Raw genomic sequence first — 21,247 nt, 5'->3', positions numbered from 1 at the left:
ATTTTGCATATTTGGTGTAATACATTGTGTTATGCGGTTTAAGGTTAAAAAAACACATTATTTTCCACATACTGTACATTATTGTTGCTCCTCTATGCTCCGCCTTTCTGAAAGGCATCAATTTTTACATCGTTCTGAGAAGCGAGGCATGCTCTGATTGGCCAGCTATCCAGTGTGTTGTGATTGGCCGAAGAACTCAAGCGTGAGACGGAAATGTTACGCCCCTCACCGTATTGTGATGCCGTGTCCCAGCGCGACCACACAAAAACAATAAAACCCATTATAAACGAGGCATTTGTTGCATCCAGTGGGGACATAATTACCGATTATAATGACTTATACTGTCTTTTTATGCGTTGTGTTGCATCGCGCTGCATAAACATTACCATATCTGCATTTGTGCAACAACAAGCACTACTCTACACTGCTCAAAACTCTCGTTTGAATCGTCCGTGGCAAATTCTTTAAATAAGAAAACATACTTACAGGCTGTCAGTCAGAAGCGCCAGATTGTTCTTGCAAAGTTGGAATTGCCCCACTTTATAGAAATAGCCTTTGTGCGAGCCAGCATTGTAGGCTACTCTTCCAGGTTCAGGAAACAGTCCTCTGCAAAATGCGCTACACACACTCTAATATTTGGGTTGAACTGTTCTGGAACAGTGTTGTAAACACAACTTAACCACTGATTTCTAGTTGTGTTCTCTTTTGGAAGCCCAAACTAAGTACTTTCGCTTTCACCAGGACATGGCCCCGGCGGCAGCAACAATACTAGAGCCAGAATAAAAATCACGCCTTCTTTCATCGCATATACATTTGGGCAGTGTTTTGCAAATCTTCCCACATTGTGATGTAGACATGTGGGGGCGTGTTTAAATGAGCCATTTTTTTTACTTTTATAAAGAATATGTCTTTGGTTTTGAGACTTTAGGGATCTCATATATGCACGAGCAGCTTGTAACACTCCACAGAGAAAGTAAAACTTGAAATCGCATCATATTGATTGGCCTTTAAGAAAATGAATCATGTTTTTTTTGTCCCACAGTTTTACTACAAATACCATGGTTAATTTGTGGTTGCCATGGTTTAACAATTTATTTATTTTTTTTCATAAGGGATGTGTTACCAGGTTAACAAAAAAGTAATAAATTTGCACCTTAAAAGGACCTTATGATGAATATAGAGATGCAGTTTTCACTGTTATAGGATTACCATAATTTTGGATAGACTATAGTTTCCATATATTTGTCTAGAGAGTAAAGAAATAAAAAAACTATAGATGTTCATATAGGCTATGTGAAATTTAGTTAACACAGATTAATTTAGTTTCCTATATTGTCTTTTCAGTAATCAAACAATTCAAATAAAACATATTTTAAAACACAAAGAAAAGTCACTTACAAAATGAAATAGGATGAACAATTTAAAAAAGTCTGACCAAAATTTCTGACCAAAAAAAACACAATTACGTCCATAAGCTTAAGCATATTCCCAAAGTCAGACATCACTTATGATTTTCAAGGACACATAATTTAGGAACGGTATGACATGTCCTATTAATATCCAAAGACTACTAAACTGTCCCTAGCAATAATTTTGACCAAACAATTAAATGACTGATGTCTGTCGTTATGTCCAACCAAAGCCAAAATCAAACCTACATCCTTTCAGACTAATTACACAAAATGTTCCCACTCTTACATTAAAGTAGCCCATAGTTTTATGATCAGAGCTCTGTAGCTATTATTGTGGAGGAAAAACACAAAGGCTGCAGCAAGGATGAAAAGAGATGAACAAATAACTCATTTTTCTTAAAAATAGTTTTTTAAATGTAGATTTATGTAACTCACATCAGGAACTCTTCGTTTCTGTCAACACATTTGCCAGGATTTGTGTATTTCTTACACCTATTTCTTCATCACCTGTTCTGCAACCATTACACAAACGGAGTTCAAAAAGGACCAACAAAGTAAACAAATAAGCAACAAGTCCAAAGAAAGATCAACACAAATCTTGCGTCTCCTTACTGTTTGTTGCTCGCTGCCATCTTGTGGCGGGAAAAATACCCGCGAGCTTAAAAATGGCGGCAAAACAACCTCACTCTCATTACTGTGGCGTGAATATTGACAGTACAAATTATAAATAATAATATTTGCTGTGCTGCCTTTATGTTGGTTTTAATAAAACAAATGTGCCTGGACAGGATTATTTAGTTTTTAAAATAAATCTTATGAGAATCCTTCTTGCCAATAAGATCAGTCAGTTACCATAATAAAAATGATTAGGATAGTGTTCTTCATTTAATTATTAGCCAGTATCCTATTTTTGATTTGACTTTGGTGTGAGATACACAATAGGCCTACTGTTTAATAACCGTTATCTTATCTGCAGATTTCATAGACCTTAACAGTATTAATTAATGATTAATAAAATGTATGGCCATGTATTGTTTGCAGCCAGAGTTATATTGACATTAATCCAGGCAAAATTTTTCATTTGGCTGCACGTACTAAATCAAATTACAATGAAATTAATTTTATTATGAACAGCAATCAAGAGAATGCAAACACATTTAGGAACATTTTACAACATTACATACAAGTGTCTCAGACAGAATACAGGAAACATGGATTCAGAGAGTATTGAGAAAGCATTTGTTTCTGCTTTCAGAGGATGTTTCAGTCAATAGCACGCTCTTGTCACAAAGTTTGCGTCCTTATTTACAGGATAAAGGTTCAAGGTTACAAGATAAAAGGTTAAATAGCTTGTGTTTTTTCCTCTGAGAAAGTAGGGTTTGGAGTGATCGGTTTAACTTTTCTTTTTTTTTATAAATGCACTATTTGAAATTCATTGTTTCTAGTGGTTTTTGTCAAGTATTTCAAGTGTCAAAAATATCCTTTTAAAAATGTTGTATTGACCCCGCATAGCACCTTAGACCCAACCAATGGGCAAAAAACACAAATAAGTGAGCACCCTCAAATCAAGAGTTCATAATCCACATCAAATCCCTTCATCACACAGAACAGTCTGTACTTAAACCAGTTCATTCATTCAATCCCAGCACTCAATAGGCTATAATGACTTTTATTTGTTGTCCAGTGGATTGTGGGATAGAGTTTACTGTGAAAGCTGGCTGTGATGTGGATAGTGACTTTAGCTTGCTGGGGTCTGTAGTAATGGGGTCTTTTCACTGGCTGAGCTGTTCGGGTCCACATCTGTGCTGGGGTGATCATCCATCCGACTTTTTACCTGCCGGTGAAAAGAAGAACAATTCAGTACAACAGCAAAACAAGTCCCCACCAAAATGTCTCCACTGATCTACTTAAAACGGTTTAAACATAAATATTAAATACTTCACCTTTATCTGACATTTTATTTTTGGTTTAAAAAAAATTAAAATAAAAAAATAAATACTCTTAATTGATGCTTTTCGTTTGATGAATTTTAACAAGTTTTACATACAAAAAAGGAAAAATTAAAACAAATTGACAGTAAGAAGTACATGAACAAAAATATAGAAACTTTTTTGTAAAATAAACAAGAAAAAAAAAGAAACTGCCAATTGATTTGATTAAAAACGTGTAAATAAAAATAAAATATGAACTCTACACTTGCTTTTCCAGAAAATGCTCTACATATGCATACAAATCAGCATCCAGTTTGTTCTCCATGCTCCAGACCAATACAAACCCTCTAATGCAATTTTTCCTCAAGCCTCGCGTCACACTCCCACAGAAAAAAATAAAATAAAATGTTGTGCAGATGCAAAATGTGTGGGGAAAGCCATTTCATTGTTTTCTAGTCAATGAGAAATAATTGCAGAGCTATTATATAATATATTATATTTTGTAAGTCTAATAAAACTAATAATAAACTAAAGTATGAAAAATAAAAATTCTGCATGACATTTATTTTAAAATAAGCTTGGTAAAGAATAGTACCGTTAACAATGCACTGCTAAAAAAAAAGAAAAGAAAACATTATCATCATTATCACTAAGTTACATCAATGGTCAAATTGGTGCAGCTGCATGATGGAACCACTTTTTTGTCCATACGCTGTAAAGGTCTGGTATAAAAGAGGTGTTTGCTCAATTTTCCACCCAATAGAGAAGGTCTTTCTCTGCAAGAAAACATATTAGAGGGAACACTGCCTGAAAAGTTCTGATGAGTTATGATGGACAGATCAGTGAAGCAGATGAAATGAATTTACAGCGACTATGAAGGTGAAATGAAGCCAATGCGTTCGCTTCATTGTGCTCGTGTGACTCCAAAAATGTCCCACGTGCAGTAGAAGAGTTTGAGAAAGAGATGTGTCTGAGCCAAAAACCCACCTGTGTCGTTCATGCTACATTTTTCAGCCTGCGTCTCATTGGTCGGGTCGTGTTTTGTATCTTTTACGCTTTCCTAAAAGAATAACCAGACCTCATTGAACATCAGGTGGGCAGTGACACTGATTTGGAGCCAGTGGTCCTCAGGTTGATTATTGGACACAGTACTGAGATCAGAGCGGACAAAATCTAAAGGGGATTTGAACAGTCTGTAGTGCTCGTGTGTAGCAATGCATGCATGACGTGATTGAAATGGGGCGGGAGCATGCAAGATGAACATGATCGTGCAGCGGTTTAATCACATGCTTTGAAATTTGATTTGGCACATTTTCATAATAAAACTCATCGGTCTAGGATCATCTCGTTCTGGTTGTTCATTTTTTTTTTTTTCAAAGCAGCAACATTACATTTAAGTATGATCAGGCTTTGCTTAAAGGAACAGTTCACCCAAAAATAAAAATTTGGCCATCCGAGATGCAGGGGAGTTCGTTTCTCATCGGAACAGATTTTGGAGAAATTTAGCATTACTTCACTTGCTCACCAGTGGATCCTCTGCAGTGAATGGGTGCCGTCAGAATGAGAGTCCAAATAGCTAATAAAAACATCACAAAAATCCACAAGCAATCCACACCACTCCAGTCCATCAGTTAATGTCTTGTAAGTGAAAAGTTACATTTCTGTAAGAAACAAATCCATCATTAAGATGTTTTTAATTTCAAGTTGCTTCCAGGTAAAATATGAGACCTCTATCCATAAAATATCCATAAAATAGTCTGAATCAGGAGAGAAATATGCACAGATTGTTCTAAACAAATCTGTGGATTTTGATTCGAGAACAACAGGGGATGAACTTTTTTTTTTTCACTGGAGGAAGCTTTATAATGGATTTTAGACTTGAAATTTGGCCAGAAGTGATGTTAAAATGCCTCAATGATGGATTTGTTTCTTACAAACATGCAGCTTTTCGCTTTATAAGACATTAACTGATGGACTGGAGTGGTGTGGATGATTGTGATGTTTTTTTTCAGCTGTTTGGACTCTCATTCTGACGGCACCCATTCACTGCAGAGCATCCATCGATGAGCAAGATATGTAATACTAAATTTCTCCAAATCTGTTCTGATGGAGAAACAAACTCATCTACAAGGCCATGAAAAGGTTTTTGCCACAAACTGACGGCCGGACAATCTCCTTCAGGATTTTCTGATAGAGTGCAGAAGTCATGGTTCCATCAATTATGGCAAGTCATCCAACATACCACCACTACGTTTGACTGTTGGTATGATATTCTTTTTATGAAATGCGGTGTTGGTTTTATGCCAGATGTAACGGGACATACACCTTCCAAAAAGTTCAACTTTTGTCTCATCAGTCCACAGAATATTTGCCCAAAAGTCTTGGGGATAATCAAGATACTTTTCTGGTAAATGTGAGTTGAGCCTTTGTGTTCTTTTTGGTCAGCAGTGTTTTTTGCCTTGGAACGCTCCCATGTATGCCGTTTTTGCCCAGTCTCTTTCTTATTGAATCATGAACACTGACCTTAATTGAGGCAAGTGAGGCCTGCAGTTCTTTAGATGTTGTTCTGGGTTCTTTTATGACCTCCTGGATGAGTTGTCGTTGTGCTCTTGGAGTAATTTTGGTAGGCCGGCCACTTCTGGGAAGGTTCACCATCCTTTTGTGGATAATGGCTCTGACCGTGGTTCGCTGGAGTCCCAAAGCCTTAGAAATGGCTTTATAACCCTTTCCAGACTGATCAACTATTTTGTTTCTCATCTGTTCTTAAATTTCTTGGTAATATTAAAATTTGTCTGATGATCTAAATCTTTGAAGTGTAAAAAACAGGAAGGGGGCAAACACCTTTTCATGGCACTGTACATTCAAACAATGTAATTTTTGGGTGAATTCTGATTTTAAAAATGACACTAGATATTTGAAAATGACATGCACATACACATTTTTGATTGTAATTCTCACTGTAATCTCGGTTTTTGAATATGCATATATAAATAGCTGGTGCTGACCCCTTGTGTGAGAGATACTGATGTCTTTTTCATGGCTTTCTGGAAAACAAATCATGCAAATGTTGCACTTTAAACCATTTAAAACCCATGCAAAATGTTAATGTGGGGTGATAAAGGAATATATTAAAAGTGCATTTGGGCTCTTAAGCTAAACCTTACATTTGCAGACACAATTAAACTCCAAACCACATTTGCTCAACATCACATAAACCCACTTCCTCTCAATATCTCACATATTGCACATGCACTCATACAAACATACACGCTCTGAAGCAAAATGATAATGTTAGTAAAATACTCAAACATGCAAAATAAGCGCAGTAGGCCACGTACCTTGTCAGTGACGTATAACATCATGGCTCCCAAAATGCCTGCGAGTCCGAGAGCGATGAAGATGTACTGCATGTACTCCATGACCATGGGCAGCACCACCAGATTGGTGCGGAACGTGTTGAGGACAGGACCATCAATGTAGCCGCTCTGGGAAAGATAAAAGAAAACGGAGAGATTTCAATATTGTCTCTTTCACACTGAGGTCAAGTCACATTTACTCATACAATGCTTTTTATACAATACAGAGTCGCAGTAATAAACAACAGTATTAACATAGAAAGTTATGAAACAAATACAATTTTAGCTGTAAAACAGCTCTAAAAAAAACAAAAACAAAAAGCGTCATAATTCAGTTTAGTGCAAATGTTGCAGAATTCATTAAGAAACTAATTTGATTCATCAGCTCAATTTAGTTTTGTATTCATCCAATAGTGTCAGCATAGTAAAACTGATAACATTACTAAGCATTAAGGGTCTTTTAAACCCCACATTAGTGAATTTGAGATGCTAAACTAAAATGTACCAAACTTGTAAATGACTCCGAATAGAAAAATGCTGTATTTTGGCACATTTCAGTCATTTTAACACTTGTTGGAGACTAGTTTTGTTTAGACATATGAGATGTTTTCTTTTTGTAATTCACTCCTACCTCTGCAAACCAGATCATGGGCATCACCACTTCAGCTATCTTTCCTGTTTCTCTGAAACGAGCAAACCACAGCACACAGAAACGAGTCGTGACAGAGAACAGTCAAAAACTAACACGTTTAACAACAGCTGGAGCTCAGAGCGGACACAGATATTAGTGACCGTTGACCTACTGTATTTGTGCTGTACTTACGAGATGCCAAACACACTCTTGATGAGCAGGTTGAGCTGCAATCGAATGGAAACGTTAATGGGCACTCCAGTCTCCTGTAATACAAAGTTTTCAATTAAAACACATTACAGATGCAGATCAGATTTATTTCACTCAGGGAGAGAATAGAGTAAGCCCTTTGCTTCAACACTATCCCCCGGTTTACAGACAAGGCTTAAGCCTAGGCCTAGACTAAAATGTAAGTCTGAGCTGTTTCAACTGAAATAAACTTGCACTGATTGATCTTAAAATATATCAGTGCCTTTGTTTTGTCCCAAGATAAGATTTATACATCATCTGAAAGCTGAATGGTTTGTTAGGATAGGAAAATATTTGCCCGAGATACAACTATTTGAAGATCTAGAATCTGAGGGTGCAAAAAAAAAAATCTAGATATTGAGAAAATCTCCTTTAAAGTTGTCCAAATGAAGTTCTTAGCAATGCATATTACATAATAAAAATTAAATTGATATTTACAGTAGGAAATTTACAAAATATCTTCATGGAACATGATCTTTACTTAATCTAAATTATGAATATTCGCCAAAAATCATTAGGACATTATGGTTTTATATATTTTTTCCAAGTTTAGTCTTATGACTGTGTTTCAAGGGCTGTTTGTCCTCATGAATAAGAGATACGAGGGAATGTTTATGGAAACTAAAGGTTTATGAAAATGTTGTTTAACACTACTTGTCAAATTTGCGCTGGTCAGACAAAGTCTCAACACTGAAACATACACAACTTCATCATCACTTCTTCTCCTGCTTCTGGTCTTCACCGAATTTTCCCAGTCAACTTCTTGGCTGATAGAAAACTGTTAAACCCTTGTTTTGGGTCCACCAGACAAGAATTGCTGTTAACAGGTTTATCAGCCTACTTTGCTGACTAGTTGTTCTATTACCAGACAAAACTGATATTTTCTGACAAGATCTGGCATCTGGAGCTGGATCTTAATTATCTGGTGTTGAGGCATGATCTAAAAAACAGAACTAAACTGCATTGTTCTTTATTGAATTCCCACATTATTTTGTGGGCATAGATTCAATGAGAGAGCAGAAATGCATGTGCTTCTGCAGAAAACACTGAATCCAAAGAGCTTTCGTGACAACTTCGTAATGAATCCAAGCATTCACAGACTCTGGAGCTAATTCCCAGACATTCAACCCAAGCCGAGGCTGGTCACATGTCCCGCAGCACTTTCAGAAAAACGTCTTTTTCATGAACAACAAACGCAAGCATGAAAACAGATGAAGGGAAAACAACAAGATAACCATCGCATTTTGCAACCGGACGAATAGCCGACCAAGAAGTGTGTCAGGATTGTGCAATTCTGTTCAATTTAGTGATGTAAAGCTGTGTGCGTATCTCCAGCACATCAGAAGTCATAAAGTGGAGTTTGTCTTATCAAAGTAAATGTGTGACAAAAGGCCCACGGGATGCAGACATCAGAAATTTCACATCTAACATCAGCAGCAAAGTGATCAAGGCTCACTACTACAGTGCAAAACCAAATAAAATCAGATAGCAAACGCCAGATTTCCAGATATGTGTAAGCCCCTATAACCCAAAAATATATTTCATGAGAAAACCTTTAGTCAGTCACTGACCATGTAAAAAGACCATACCTTTCAAATCTTAATCTTGTTTATAATGGGTCATTAAGTTGCTGAAAGCTATACAAACATCATAAAGGTCACGATAACCAGCATTTCCAATTAGCTTGTCAGATTTTGTAATGGTTCAATGGCAGTAATGAACAACGTAATCTCATTATCAAACCAGTGACTAAGCTGAAAGACTGATTTTTGTAACAACCACAAGCATGCAGTATTAGTTAGGTCACAGTTAGAAGACATGTTGACCTCCAGCACAGAACACTAAAAAAATTAAATTAATTATTTAAAGCTAAATAAATTCAGATAAAAGATATAAAGACCAGTTTCACATTTATGGGCAATGTCAAAGATAAAGACATTAAGTTTTTGAGTCGTAACAACCGATAATCAATAACCTTGAGAGATAGGTTTCAAACTTGCTCAGTTACCTAACGAGAAAGAAATGTTAATGTCGTTTGCCTTCTTGACGTAAATCAATTTTTTAGATTTTATGAATTATAAGAGTTGTAAAACATTGATAGCTACACGTTTTATAATATAATACATTTATCATGTATATACAATAAATAATTTCATTTTTAAAAAAGCATTTTATTTCCATAAATAGTCTACAAATATTTGAAATGTCCACCTAATTATATTAAGTAGTTCCCAATTATAATGCTACATGTTGCAGAATGTGCTTCTGTGTGCCTGGTTTTCTCACCGGGTGGATATCGATGAAAAGCCCATGTTCATCCTCATTTGGGCTCAATCCATCGACTGTGTGCAGAAGAACAGGATCAGCCTCAAAAAAGTGCGGATGGGAGATGAACACAGGGGAGTCTGAGACAGGAAAAAAGGAAAAAGAATAAAGGTGAATGATATGGAGAAAAATAAAAAAAGAATAAAAAATTAAGAATTTTTTAAATAAAAGGTTAAAAAACAAATGAAGACAAAAAGGAAAAAAATAATACACCGCAAAAGAGAAGCAAAAAATTATGAAAAAAAAGAATGTAAAAAAAGAAAAAAAAAAAAAAATTAACAAATAGAAAATAACATAGATAAGATATAGATAACAGATAAGGTTAAAGAAAGAAAAAAGGGGGATAGAAAAAAAGGGTAAAGAAAAGATAAAAGAAAAAGAAATTAAAAAGATAGAAAATAGTGAAAAATAAAATAATTTTTTAAATTAAAATAAATACAGAAAAGCAAAAAAAAAAAAGACGAAAAAAGGAAAAAGAAAGGGTAAGAAAAGAAAAATCAAAGCATGTAGGCCATAACATACTAGCTATGAACAAAATATTCACTGAGACAAGGACACAGATCCTGACACAAGCGTAACAGAGACTCACTGTGTCTGCAGGTGCTGACGTTGAGAAGGCCGGACTGTCGACATGGACAGAAGCCCTCATTGGGAGGATAATCTGTACCGTTGGCAAAAAGAGTCTTTGGAGCAACGAAGCGGTACACGGGAATCCCGCGCGATACACCTGGCCTTTGATACACCAGCTCCATGGACCTGAGTTTGGACAGTTGCCAGTAAACGTGCTCTTAGAAACCGTACAGTCATTAAAATCTTATTATCTTACAGAGGGCATAAGTGAGGGTGTTACCTGCACGCATCAGGGCTGTAGAAGGGCATCGTGGACTCTTTGGTCATGAACGGAGGCCACATTTGACCCGCTGTACCATTGATCAGGTTACACTGTTCAGACCTCCAGTAATCCACCTTCAACAGTAAAACAAAGATCCTTGGCATACAGCATGATATCATTTCCTTTATGCAACACCACATGGTCTGTTCTACACTGGCAGCATCAAATACAAAACAACTTTTAGTAACTTAATCTTAATGAACAGCAACTCACAAATATCACTTGACACTATGCTAACAGCATGATACTCTGAAGAAGAAAAAAAAAAAAATCATGTAAACATATTGAAGAGAAGAGAAGAACTAAAAGGTATCAGGAAAAGAAAAGGTAAGAAAACAAATTAAAAACAAAAAAGCAAAACATAATGAAAAATAAAGAGATAGGGTAAGGGTAAAAGAAAAGAAGAGAAAATGTGAAGAGAAAAGAATAGAAAGGAAAATAGAAAAGAAATTGCTAAAAAAAATAAAAATAAATGCAGCCTTGCTGAGTATTTAAAAAAAATAAAATACAGAATTTCACATACACATTTACATATATTACATATGTAATTTTAGCTAGTATTTGCATATTTATTGCATAGTGTTTTATTCAATATATTTCTTTGCAAAACAATTTGGGATTGCCAACACTGTTTTTGACTATAACCCTTTTGGAAATGCAATATATGCACATTTTAAGAATGCAAGTTCATGCAGTTTCAGCTCCTGGTATGCTGTCTTTATGTCTTTATATTATGATCTCAAATGTCATTTGGCTTACGCTTTTCAGGCCATTCCAAGAGTCCACCATATGAACTTTCCGGATGTCATCTTGACCAGTGAAGACAGCGAACTCTCCACTGTTGGAGTTGTTAAACTATATATGGAGCGGAAGAAGGAAATCAATGAGGCTAAAAAAACCACAAAACTTATTGTTGACAAAGCTCCAGTGACGAGACGCAGAAAACACCAACCTCAGCAAATAAGCCAAACTTCCCGCTGGTTGGAAGCAATCCAGGGAGGTATTTGTTCAGGAAGTCCACTAACTTGCTGTCGTAACCCCACATGAGTTCTCCAACAGGTTTTGTCAAGAAAGGTCCCTCGTTGAAGGTCTTGAACGTGGTGCTGAGCAGCAAGCGTACAGGAAAGGGCATATTCTCCATCATTACTGACGCACCCTGCAACCGTGAATGAAAAACCAATGTTTTACAGTTATTTCAGTCGCTTTTCACGGTGAGCTAAATACAAGGTTGTGAATTCTCACCAGCACTAGCATGTTAGGGATGGTGACCACGTCAGATTCATCTCCCACAGACATGCTCTCCTCAAAGAAATACTGCCGATATTCTTTATACGAGACGGTGTGGTTGTCATGGAATGTGATGTTGTCCTTCCAGCGTTTTTCACTGAAACAGATCACGAGTCACGATAACAGAGAAATGTGATTTAGCCAGATTTGCCGCAATATTATCCTAACACAGCAAAATTCAGCTTTTTGAGGAACCACTTTGGGGTTCTCGGTCAGCACGTTAGAAAGCCACACAAAAACACTCGCAGCCCCCCGCTCAGATTGCAAAATGCAAGCGCATGATTTGTTTAAAGGGAAGTCTCTACCACAGTTTTTGTCTTAAAAAAAAGAAGCCACACAATCATGAAGGAAATGAACGCACATTTAACAACCAAGCATAAAACCACAAAATGATCTGGCCTAAAACAACATGCCAACAGACGTATACTACATACATGAAATACAACTTAGAAACATAGACATTAATAGACATGACTGATACTGAAATTAAATATGTTCAAAAAAATAAATAAATAAATGTTCATTTGGGATCTTATAAGAAATCTTATTTTAATTCTCAATTCTTAGAAGTTAAAAAGGCACTACTTATAAAATATTTTATAAATATATATTAAATATGCTATGCAACATAAAATAAAACAAATTTGGCTAATAAATTTGCCTTTACAAAATTATCTTATGAGGAATTAAAGTTAAAAGACCAGTGATATTTATAAAATAAAATATTATATAAAATAAAATGTTGTGCAACAAAAAAAAAAAAAAAAAAAAAAGTTGTGCTAACGAATTTAGATTTTTTTTTTTAAATGACCTTGAGGATTTTTTTTATTTAATTCTGAATTCTAAGTGATATTTACTGATGTTTATAAAATATTATAAAAAAATTAAATAAATGAAGCATAAATAAAATAATTAAAAATATGTTGTGCTGATAAATGTGGGTTTTTAAAATGATCTTACAAGGAATTTTCTTATTTTAATTCTGAATTATAAGTTAAAAAGCACTAGTTAGATTTATAAAATGAAATATTAGAAAAATACAATATGTTGTGCAAAACATAATATAAACCATAAAAAACAAAACTAAAATAAATACAATAAAAATGATGTTGTGCTAAAAACTTGGGTTTTTAAAATGATCTTTTGATAAATCTTATTATTTTAATTCTGGATAGCATGGAGCTTCCTCGTTCTCATTCAGTTCCAGCACCGTGTCTGTTTTTACTCAAATGCTCTATGCATGGCTCGAGGGTAGGATCACAGTTCCTCTCTAATAAAAACTGGACAGTTTCAGATTAGAGTTAAAGAAAATAAAAGAATCGAAAAAGCATAACAAAAAGTGAATCCACAACAAAATGTTCCTGCTTCTTGGCTCACAGCAGTAGAGGTCATGACTGAGGAAAATACTGCAGCAGTGTCTTGTAAATTTAAAGATCCCAACACAAATGCATATCCTTATTCAAATTAAAAATCATATTAAGTTAGTCTATTCCTTGATATTTGTCAAGAAAAATTTATATATGCATTTTTCAGCCCTTCAGGTACGGTTAAGGCCACCAGACAGACCCAGATCCAGAACATCTACCGCAGACAAACCTCTTTGTACGAAAGGTCACTTGAGTCCTTATGTTACATTACATCATGTTATATGGACAAGAGGAATGCTTTTGGATTCATACTGACCAGTGCAAACTAACTCTCAAGTCTTATTGCATAAAGTTATATATCTACAATTCACTCCAGGATGGACAATTTATACCCTAAAAAGAAGAAAAAAACAAGCTGTATGATGGTCCTGCTTGGACAACTGACCGAATGCACATGCAAACCTGCCCGGGGCAAACAGGCTAACCTTGAACTTCAGTGTCAGAGGGCTTTAAGTTACAGGTCTGAACATTCACAAACATAACAGTGTATGTCCAGTCACTTCCGATCAAGTGATTCATACTGAACATTTAAAAAGACTGGTTTAAAGTAACTTTACAGAAAAAGGGAACAATTCTTACCTGTACACATACGGCCCCCTCTGTACCACCATGGGCTTTTCTCCTTTTAGGATTTCATCAGGATTGACAATATGAAAGAAATATACAGACATAAAGAAGGGAACCGGGATGTCCTTCCACATAGTGTAGGTGAGTCCATTGTTTGGGTTAATCTCTACATTCTGTGAAGATATGATGTCAATATGGTTAGTGGTCAAAGTTTAAAAACCTCATCTTTATTATAAAATGCAGATTTATGGCTTTTTGAAGGACAACATGGAATATTTGTATTTTTAAAAAGTATGTCACACCATTAGCCAAAAATACATTGTATGGGTCAAAAATATCAATTTTTCTTTTATGCCAAAAATCATTAGTATATTAAGTAAAGATCATGTTCAATGAAGATATTTTGTAAATTTCCTACCGTAAATATTAAAACTTCTTTTGATTAGTAATATGCATTGCTAAGAACGTCATTTGGACAACTTTAAAGGTGATTTTCTCAATATTTAATTTTTTTTTGCACCCTCTGATTCCAGATTTTCAAATAGTTGTATCTCTGCCAAATATTGTCCGATCCTAACAAACCATAAACCAATGGAAATATTATTTATTTATTCAGCTTTCAGATGATGTGGAAATCTCAGTTTTGAAAAATTTACCCTTATATGGTCACATATGCTGATTTGCTGCTCAAGAAACATTTATTATTTAATATAAAATGGTGAAAACATTTTTCTTAATATTTTTGAAGAAACTATGATACATAAATAGCGAAAACAACAGAATTGCAAGTGACACCAAGGTAAAATACAAGACTACAACCCTAAAACAGCATTTAGCCTACAAACAATACATTAAAACAATTCAAAACAACACATAAAGATAAAAAATTCACAGTAAAGTAATAAAACCAAGGTGTCATTAACAGCGTGGCAATCTAAACTTGTAGTCAATTATTAATATAAAGTTATGCTATATGATTAAATAACTTAATTGTCCTTCCTATTTATGTCTTTTAAACGCAATAGGCAACTACAGAAAGTCATATCAAGCTCAGTTCAAGGCTTTTCGACGCTGAATCAGGTGTTTTTGTAGCTTTATGTTATTTAAATATGCAAATATGCTTAATTAGCGCGTCTCCTGCACCTGGCAGATGCATGACTTACCTTCACTATTTGATCATCTATTATAATAGGTCCCACAAACACCAGCACAGTCCCGAATAAAACCGCTAAACCTCCCAGAACTATAAAAACGATCGATACTGTAGATTTAGACACCGCCATCCTTATTTCCCACACAGTTCACTTCACAAACACGCAGAGCTTTCAGAACAATAAAGTGATTTCTTCTAGAAAGCGCTGTGAACTCAAAGCGTGGCGGATGAACAAACTACCAGTTATACAAGATAAAGCCATAAAACTCAGGCCATTGAGTTATTAATGCTCTGCTGACTTTATGATCGTGCACGTTACAGCTGTGGGTGATGTTAAAGTCCGGCTCTCTAATCCAGCAGGTTTTATAGCGCTCGTGCCATGTTTACTGTGATCAAGGCACCACCTATAAACCAGAGACTTCTGGGTAATGTAGTTACACACGCCTCCCACCATGAAGGATAAGAGACCATTTGGAAAATCTAATCCACTAATTAATTTGATTAATTTGGCACCATTTAAAAGCAATGTTTACAAGAAGTTGTGACCCTGGACCACAAAACCAGTCATAAGGGTAATTTTTTCAAAATTGAGATTTATACATCATCATACTGAATAAACAAGCTTTCCATTGATGTATGGTTTGTTATGATAGGACAATATTTGGCTGAGACACAACTATTTGAAAATCTGGAATCTGAGGGTGCAAAAAAAAAAAAAAAAAAAAAAATCTAACTATTGAGAAAATCACCTTTAAAGTTGTCCAAATAAAGTCCTTAGCAATGCATATTACTAATCAAAAATTAAATTTTGATATATTTACAGTAGAAAATTTACAAAATATCTTCATGGAACATGATCTTTACTTAATATCCTAATGATTTTTGGCATAAAAGAAAAATGTATAATTTTGACCCATACAATGTATTTTTGGCTATTGCTACAAATATACCCCAGCGACTTCAGACTGCTTTTGTGCTCCAGCGTCACATACATACATACAGTGGCCCCCAAAAATATATTTTGGACGTCTGATTGATAGATAGGCCTTGATTAAAAAAAAAAATGCATGGCAGGCTGGCAGTAGGAAAAATTATAAAGCCAAATAATTAAATGCAGCTAACCATATAGGACTACAACCGCACAATAATAGATTTATCAACTAAAAGGGAAATGAAAAGGCCTCACATGCATATAGTTGTTTATGTCAAATGCTATGCATCAAATTAAAAAAACTGTATTCAGATTAATCCGTATTTAATTTTCTGTTGTTTATGTATTTAAAACATCATCCTATTCATGTTAATACATTTGCATTGTGTTATGTAGTTAATACAGTAATTTGTCATTTGAATAAGTAATTCGATTTTCTTGAATAAAAAGTTTGGTAGGATTCAGTGTCCAAAATAAAACATAGCCTAAGCCCCGCAGTAAAAAGCACACTATTTTGTCCTGTTTATTTTTGTACTGTTAAACTATCATTAAAAACATGGCATATTATGTTCAAACAGCATGATAACTGATCAAACAGAGCTGCTGGAAGAACATGATAAGTGTTATAGTATCTTTATTGGATAAGTATGTGCCACTGATAACTCATGTATGCAACACAATGCTTATCTAGAGCCTGCCGTGACACACCTTGTCTTTGACAAATGTAGCTTTTGATGAAGTATCTGCTATGGTTTGGCACTTTTCACAGATTTTGGAGTGAAAAACAAAGAAATATACATTTAAACATGAATTTAAGATCAAAAAAGTTGACTGTTTTAATCTATTTGGTGGTATTCAGGGATCTATATATTTGAAGAGGGAAAATAAAACCCTTTTAAGATCTAAATTACACTTTTTAAAACGTTTAAGTATTGGATTAAAATTCCACCTAAAGCAATGTGAATGCCTTTCAGTAGTTTTGTTAAAGCAACAATATGATGTCCAAATCTGGCTGACTAATAAAACCAATCAGACTTCACAAATGAGTTTCATCTGTCAGTTGCATATATGGCATTATATTCTTTTGGAGCGGCAGAGCAAATCTTACATCAATGAATCCTTCCTCCGGTATAGACAAGAAGCCAAAACCTTCACCCTGTTTGACATTTTATATTAAATGCCCATCAGGGTGAAGGCAAAGCGACATCAAAAGAGCTTTTTAAAGAGGCTATTCATGTGATTTTTGATTCTTAATCCATGACTAATCCAGACTGGAAACCTAGTGAAGGAAACAAGCAAATCTGCTCAAACTTTTTTGGGCCTTTAAGGGCATAACAATATGAAAAGCCACAAATTATGAATGATATTTGCTGGAGCATAGAAATGTATCCGTGTGAAATGCATGAAAGATGTTCTTCCATTCTGAGACAATTTAATTCCAGTCGCACTATGATATTAGGCAGGCCCATTTAAATGTTTTAATTAAAAGGTCTATTAATCTCAGCACAGCAGGTTAAAACCAGATGAATCTCACATTTTAAACATCACAAAGAGTATTCAAAGAGCCTCAATTCTTCAGTAACTATGCTGAACTCTCATATTTAATATGCCAACATCAACAGCTTTATATAGATGTGGGGTTTTTTAGCTCTTGGCTTGTTTATCATTTTATGCAGCGATGTTTTCAGAAGACCAGAAAAGTATTTTGGTTAGATCCAGCTGGGGGCTGTTTCATAAAACAAGTTTTCCAAATAAGCCAAGTTTATTTCAGTGAGTCTGACTTGTCACTTGATTTAGTTCAAAATAAGTCAGATTAACTTAAATATCTTATTTGGTAAACTTGTTTTATGAAACAGCCCCACTGATATCAGTATGGATTCTTTGCTGTGCTTTCGTAAACAGAAACGACAATGCAGTAGTCGAGAGACGTTGTATGTGATTGTCTGGAATTGAGCAGCAGAATTCAGTGCTGACGGTTGACTTAACACAGAGGTTGATTTGTATCTTTAAGCAACACAATTTACAGTTGCTCAAGATGCATCATCTCCAGTCAGCTGATCAATTTCAATGGAAAACATGCGATGCAAGAAGAAACTGACTGAAAAGTAGAAACACAAAGCAGATGTTTGATATCTAACCCCATAATATACTGCAAGCTAAAAAAAAAAAAAAAAAAACTCTTGAATTTGTGCAAAATAGACAATTGTCAGGTTCTCTAAAGGGTGATGTTTTACAATGCAATTAAACTAATTAACAGTTGCCCTCAAGCAGCCCTGATTACCAAAGTACTTAAAGGCCACCTGGAATAGAAAAGGATTTTAAGTTTTAGGGCAGCGGCATTTACTGTGACTCAAGGGTCAGACAGACGTTTACAAGAGAGCCACCCCAAAACTCGGAGCATTTAAAGGGTTCACAATGGCTGCAACCTTTTCACGAGCCTGTGGTGACATCTAATGGCTTGTTTAATAACCGCAAGCTGACAGACCGGCTGTATAATATACTAGAAACACTTTTCCTGTTCTAAATGAGAGTACTTAGTTTAAAGTATTTTAATTTGACGTTTAAATGTTACCGCTTCTGCAAAGTTTACTAGCAATTGACTAAAAGATTTCTACATTATATAAGAGCAGCATTACTTCCTGACCATTCACTTTTAATTTTAAACTTGAACATTAAAATTCACCCAAACTTACTGAAATGCAACTACCAAATTAAATAAAACTTAAACGTCAAAGTTTACAAGTTAAACTAGACTTCAAAACCAATTAAATGACTTTTATACCTATAAAGCAATATTTAATAAAAATGCCCCTCATAATGTAAACACTTGAACTTTTAAGTTTTAAAAATAAATGTTAAAGTGACCATTTTGTGAATGATTTCAGAGAGGCAGGAAACGAGAGAATCGGGAATGCCAGAACTTTATTCAATGATTAAGAGGAACAAAGGAAATTGGAATCGGTCTGATAACTTTCAAGACTTCTATATTAAACATAAGCAGATTAATTGCCTCCACGAAGACGCAGGACGAGATGGAGGGTGGACTCCTTCTGGATGTTGTAGTCGGACAGGGTGCGTCCATCTTCCAGCTGCTTACCGGCGAAGATCAGACGCTGCTGGTCAGGAGGAATGCCTTCCTTGTCCTGGATCTTGGCCTTGACGTTCTCAATGGTGTCGCTGGGCTCAACCTCAAGGGTGATGGTCTTGCCCGTCAGCGTCTTGACGAAGATTTGCATACCACCTCTCAGGCGGAGCACCAGGTGGAGGGTGGACTCCTTCTGGATGTTGTAGTCAGACAGCGTGCGTCCATCTTCCAGCTGCTTACCAGCAAAGATCAGACGCTGCTGGTCAGGAGGAATGCCTTCCTTGTCCTGGATCTTGGCCTTGACGTTCTCAATGGTGTCGCTGGGCTCAACCTCAAGAGTGATGGTTTTACCAGTCAAGGTCTTCACAAAGATCTGCATGCCTCCCCTGAGGCGGAGCACCAGGTGGAGGGTGGACTCCTTCTGGATGTTGTAGTCAGACAGCGTGCGTCCATCTTCCAGCTGCTTACCAGCGAAAATCAGACGCTGCTGGTCAGGAGGAATGCCTTCCTTGTCTTGGATTTTAGCCTTCACGTTCTCAATGGTGTCGCTGGGCTCAACCTCGAGGGTGATGGTCTTGCCGGTCAACGTCTTGACGAAGATCTGCATACCACCTCTCAGACGGAGCACCAGGTGGAGGGTGGACTCCTTCTGGATGTTGTAGTCGGACAGGGTGCGTCCATCTTCCAGCTGCTTACCAGCAAAGATCAGACGCTGCTGGTCAGGAGGAATGCCTTCCTTGTCCTGGATCTTGGCCTTGACGTTCTCAATGGTGTCGCTGGGCTCAACCTCAAGAGTGATGGTTTTACCAGTCAAGGTCTTCACAAAGATCTGCATGCCTCCCCTGAGGCGGAGCACCAGGTGGAGGGTGGACTCCTTCTGGATGTTGTAGTCAGACAGCGTGCGTCCATCTTCCAGCTGCTTACCGGCGAAGATCAGACGCTGCTGGTCAGGAGGAATGCCTTCCTTGTCTTGGATTTTAGCCTTCACGTTCTCAATGGTGTCGCTGGGCTCAACCTCGAGGGTGATGGTCTTGCCAGTCAGCGTCTTGACAAAGATCTGCATCTTTACGCTACAAAACAAAGATATCCAAATTGATTAAATTTCATAGTATGTGCTGCATTGGTGAAAACTTAAAAACAACGAGTATGTTAATTTAGTATTGTTAGACAAGCTTGAGAAACTTCTAGAAATTTCCTCATCAAAAGAAAGCTAAACAAAACAAGGTATAACAGCAAACGCCATCACTAATGCTGACACAGCTGTGAGGCAGGGCGTAACAAATGGGCGACTGAAAACAAAATGGCGACGTTTCACCTCAGAAAATGGCCAGAAACAATAACAACGGAACAAAACGTTGATAACCAGAGACATGACAATTTATTTATCTGCTCGAATTATATTTCGAGTAGATAAGTGTGTAATAACGTGTCGACTGCTGACAGACGTCGTTGAAAGAAAATGCGCAGATTGTGATTCACCGACCTCACCGCACTGTTTCGCGGTATAATTCGCCTCTAAAATTACCGAACGAGCACAAAACATACAGAAAACACATCGATGTATAGTATTTTAATATTCATCCACATTAAGCAACAAAAATGGACGAATTTAGTACACAGAAACGACAAGGCCGGCTAGCATTACAAGCTAAAGAGTTAAGTTAGCCTATTCAAAGATAAACGCTTATATAATTCCACAATCGCCTCAATTCAAACAAAATAATGTTATTTTTAAGTAGCGATATAACTGGCGTCGTTTGTGTATCTTTTACTTCATACTTACAAACAAATGTTCTTTTCTGGACAGGTGCGGAATACGTGAGTCTCTTTCCTCTCGTCACAGGAGCGAATCTAACGGCTCAAAACAAAAGCTCCGGCTATTTATACAGAACGCGCTGTATCCTTCCGCCGCTACGCCCAACGCACTATTTAAACAACTGCAGACATTCAAGTTGAAAACCTGGTTTTGTGGGAAGCGCCAGAATATGTGTTATGTTGAAA

General features: G+C 36.2%; 2 protein-coding genes across 2 annotated transcripts; both read right to left on the bottom strand.

Annotated features, from left to right (window-relative positions):
* Nucleotides 1-1,824: 1,824 nt before the first annotated feature.
* LOC306865606 (scavenger receptor class B member 1-like) lies at nucleotides 1,825-15,632 on the bottom strand. The gene is made up of 12 exons (XM_079410313.1): nucleotides 15,241-15,632; nucleotides 14,090-14,250; nucleotides 12,039-12,180; nucleotides 11,749-11,952; nucleotides 11,556-11,651; nucleotides 10,755-10,870; nucleotides 10,494-10,660; nucleotides 9,866-9,984; nucleotides 7,523-7,596; nucleotides 7,331-7,382; nucleotides 6,682-6,828; nucleotides 1,825-3,246 (listed from the first exon to the last, which is right to left on the bottom strand). Exons 1-12 carry the CDS (start codon nucleotides 15,358-15,360, stop codon nucleotides 3,151-3,153), a joined length of 1,494 nt encoding a protein of 497 aa, XP_079266439.1. The 5' UTR covers nucleotides 15,361-15,632; the 3' UTR covers nucleotides 1,825-3,150.
* Nucleotides 15,633-19,066: 3,434 nt separating this feature from the next.
* Nucleotides 19,067-21,165, bottom strand: LOC306866097 (polyubiquitin-C-like). Its single transcript, XM_079411109.1, has 2 exons — nucleotides 21,030-21,165; nucleotides 19,067-20,316 (listed from the first exon to the last, which is right to left on the bottom strand). The coding sequence occupies exon 2, from the start codon at nucleotides 20,307-20,309 to the stop codon at nucleotides 19,164-19,166; it is 1,146 nt and encodes a 381-aa protein (XP_079267235.1). The 5' UTR covers nucleotides 20,310-20,316; nucleotides 21,030-21,165; the 3' UTR covers nucleotides 19,067-19,163.
* Nucleotides 21,166-21,247: the final 82 nt, after the last annotated feature.

The sequence above is a fragment of the Barbus barbus genome (assembly GCF_936440315.1).
Source record: "Barbus barbus genome assembly, chromosome: 47".
In the NCBI taxonomy this organism is placed as follows: Eukaryota; Metazoa; Chordata; class Actinopteri; order Cypriniformes; family Cyprinidae; genus Barbus; species Barbus barbus.
This window is presented reverse-complemented; position numbering and strand designations above follow the sequence as displayed.

Coding starts and splice junctions, on each gene's coding strand:
- LOC306865606 (XM_079410313.1), bottom strand. CDS start 15,360: ATGGCGGTGTCTAAATCTACAGTATCGATCGTTTTTATAGTTCTGGGA. Junction 14,251..15,240: donor TAGATGATCAAATAGTGAAG/GTAAGTCATGCA, acceptor ATATCTTCACAG/AATGTAGAGATTAACCCAAA. Junction 11,953..12,038: donor TCCCTAACATGCTAGTGCTG/GTGAGAATTCAC, acceptor TCACGGTTGCAG/GGTGCGTCAGTAATGATGGA.
- LOC306866097 (XM_079411109.1), bottom strand. CDS start 20,309: ATGCAGATCTTTGTCAAGACGCTGACTGGCAAGACCATCACCCTCGAG.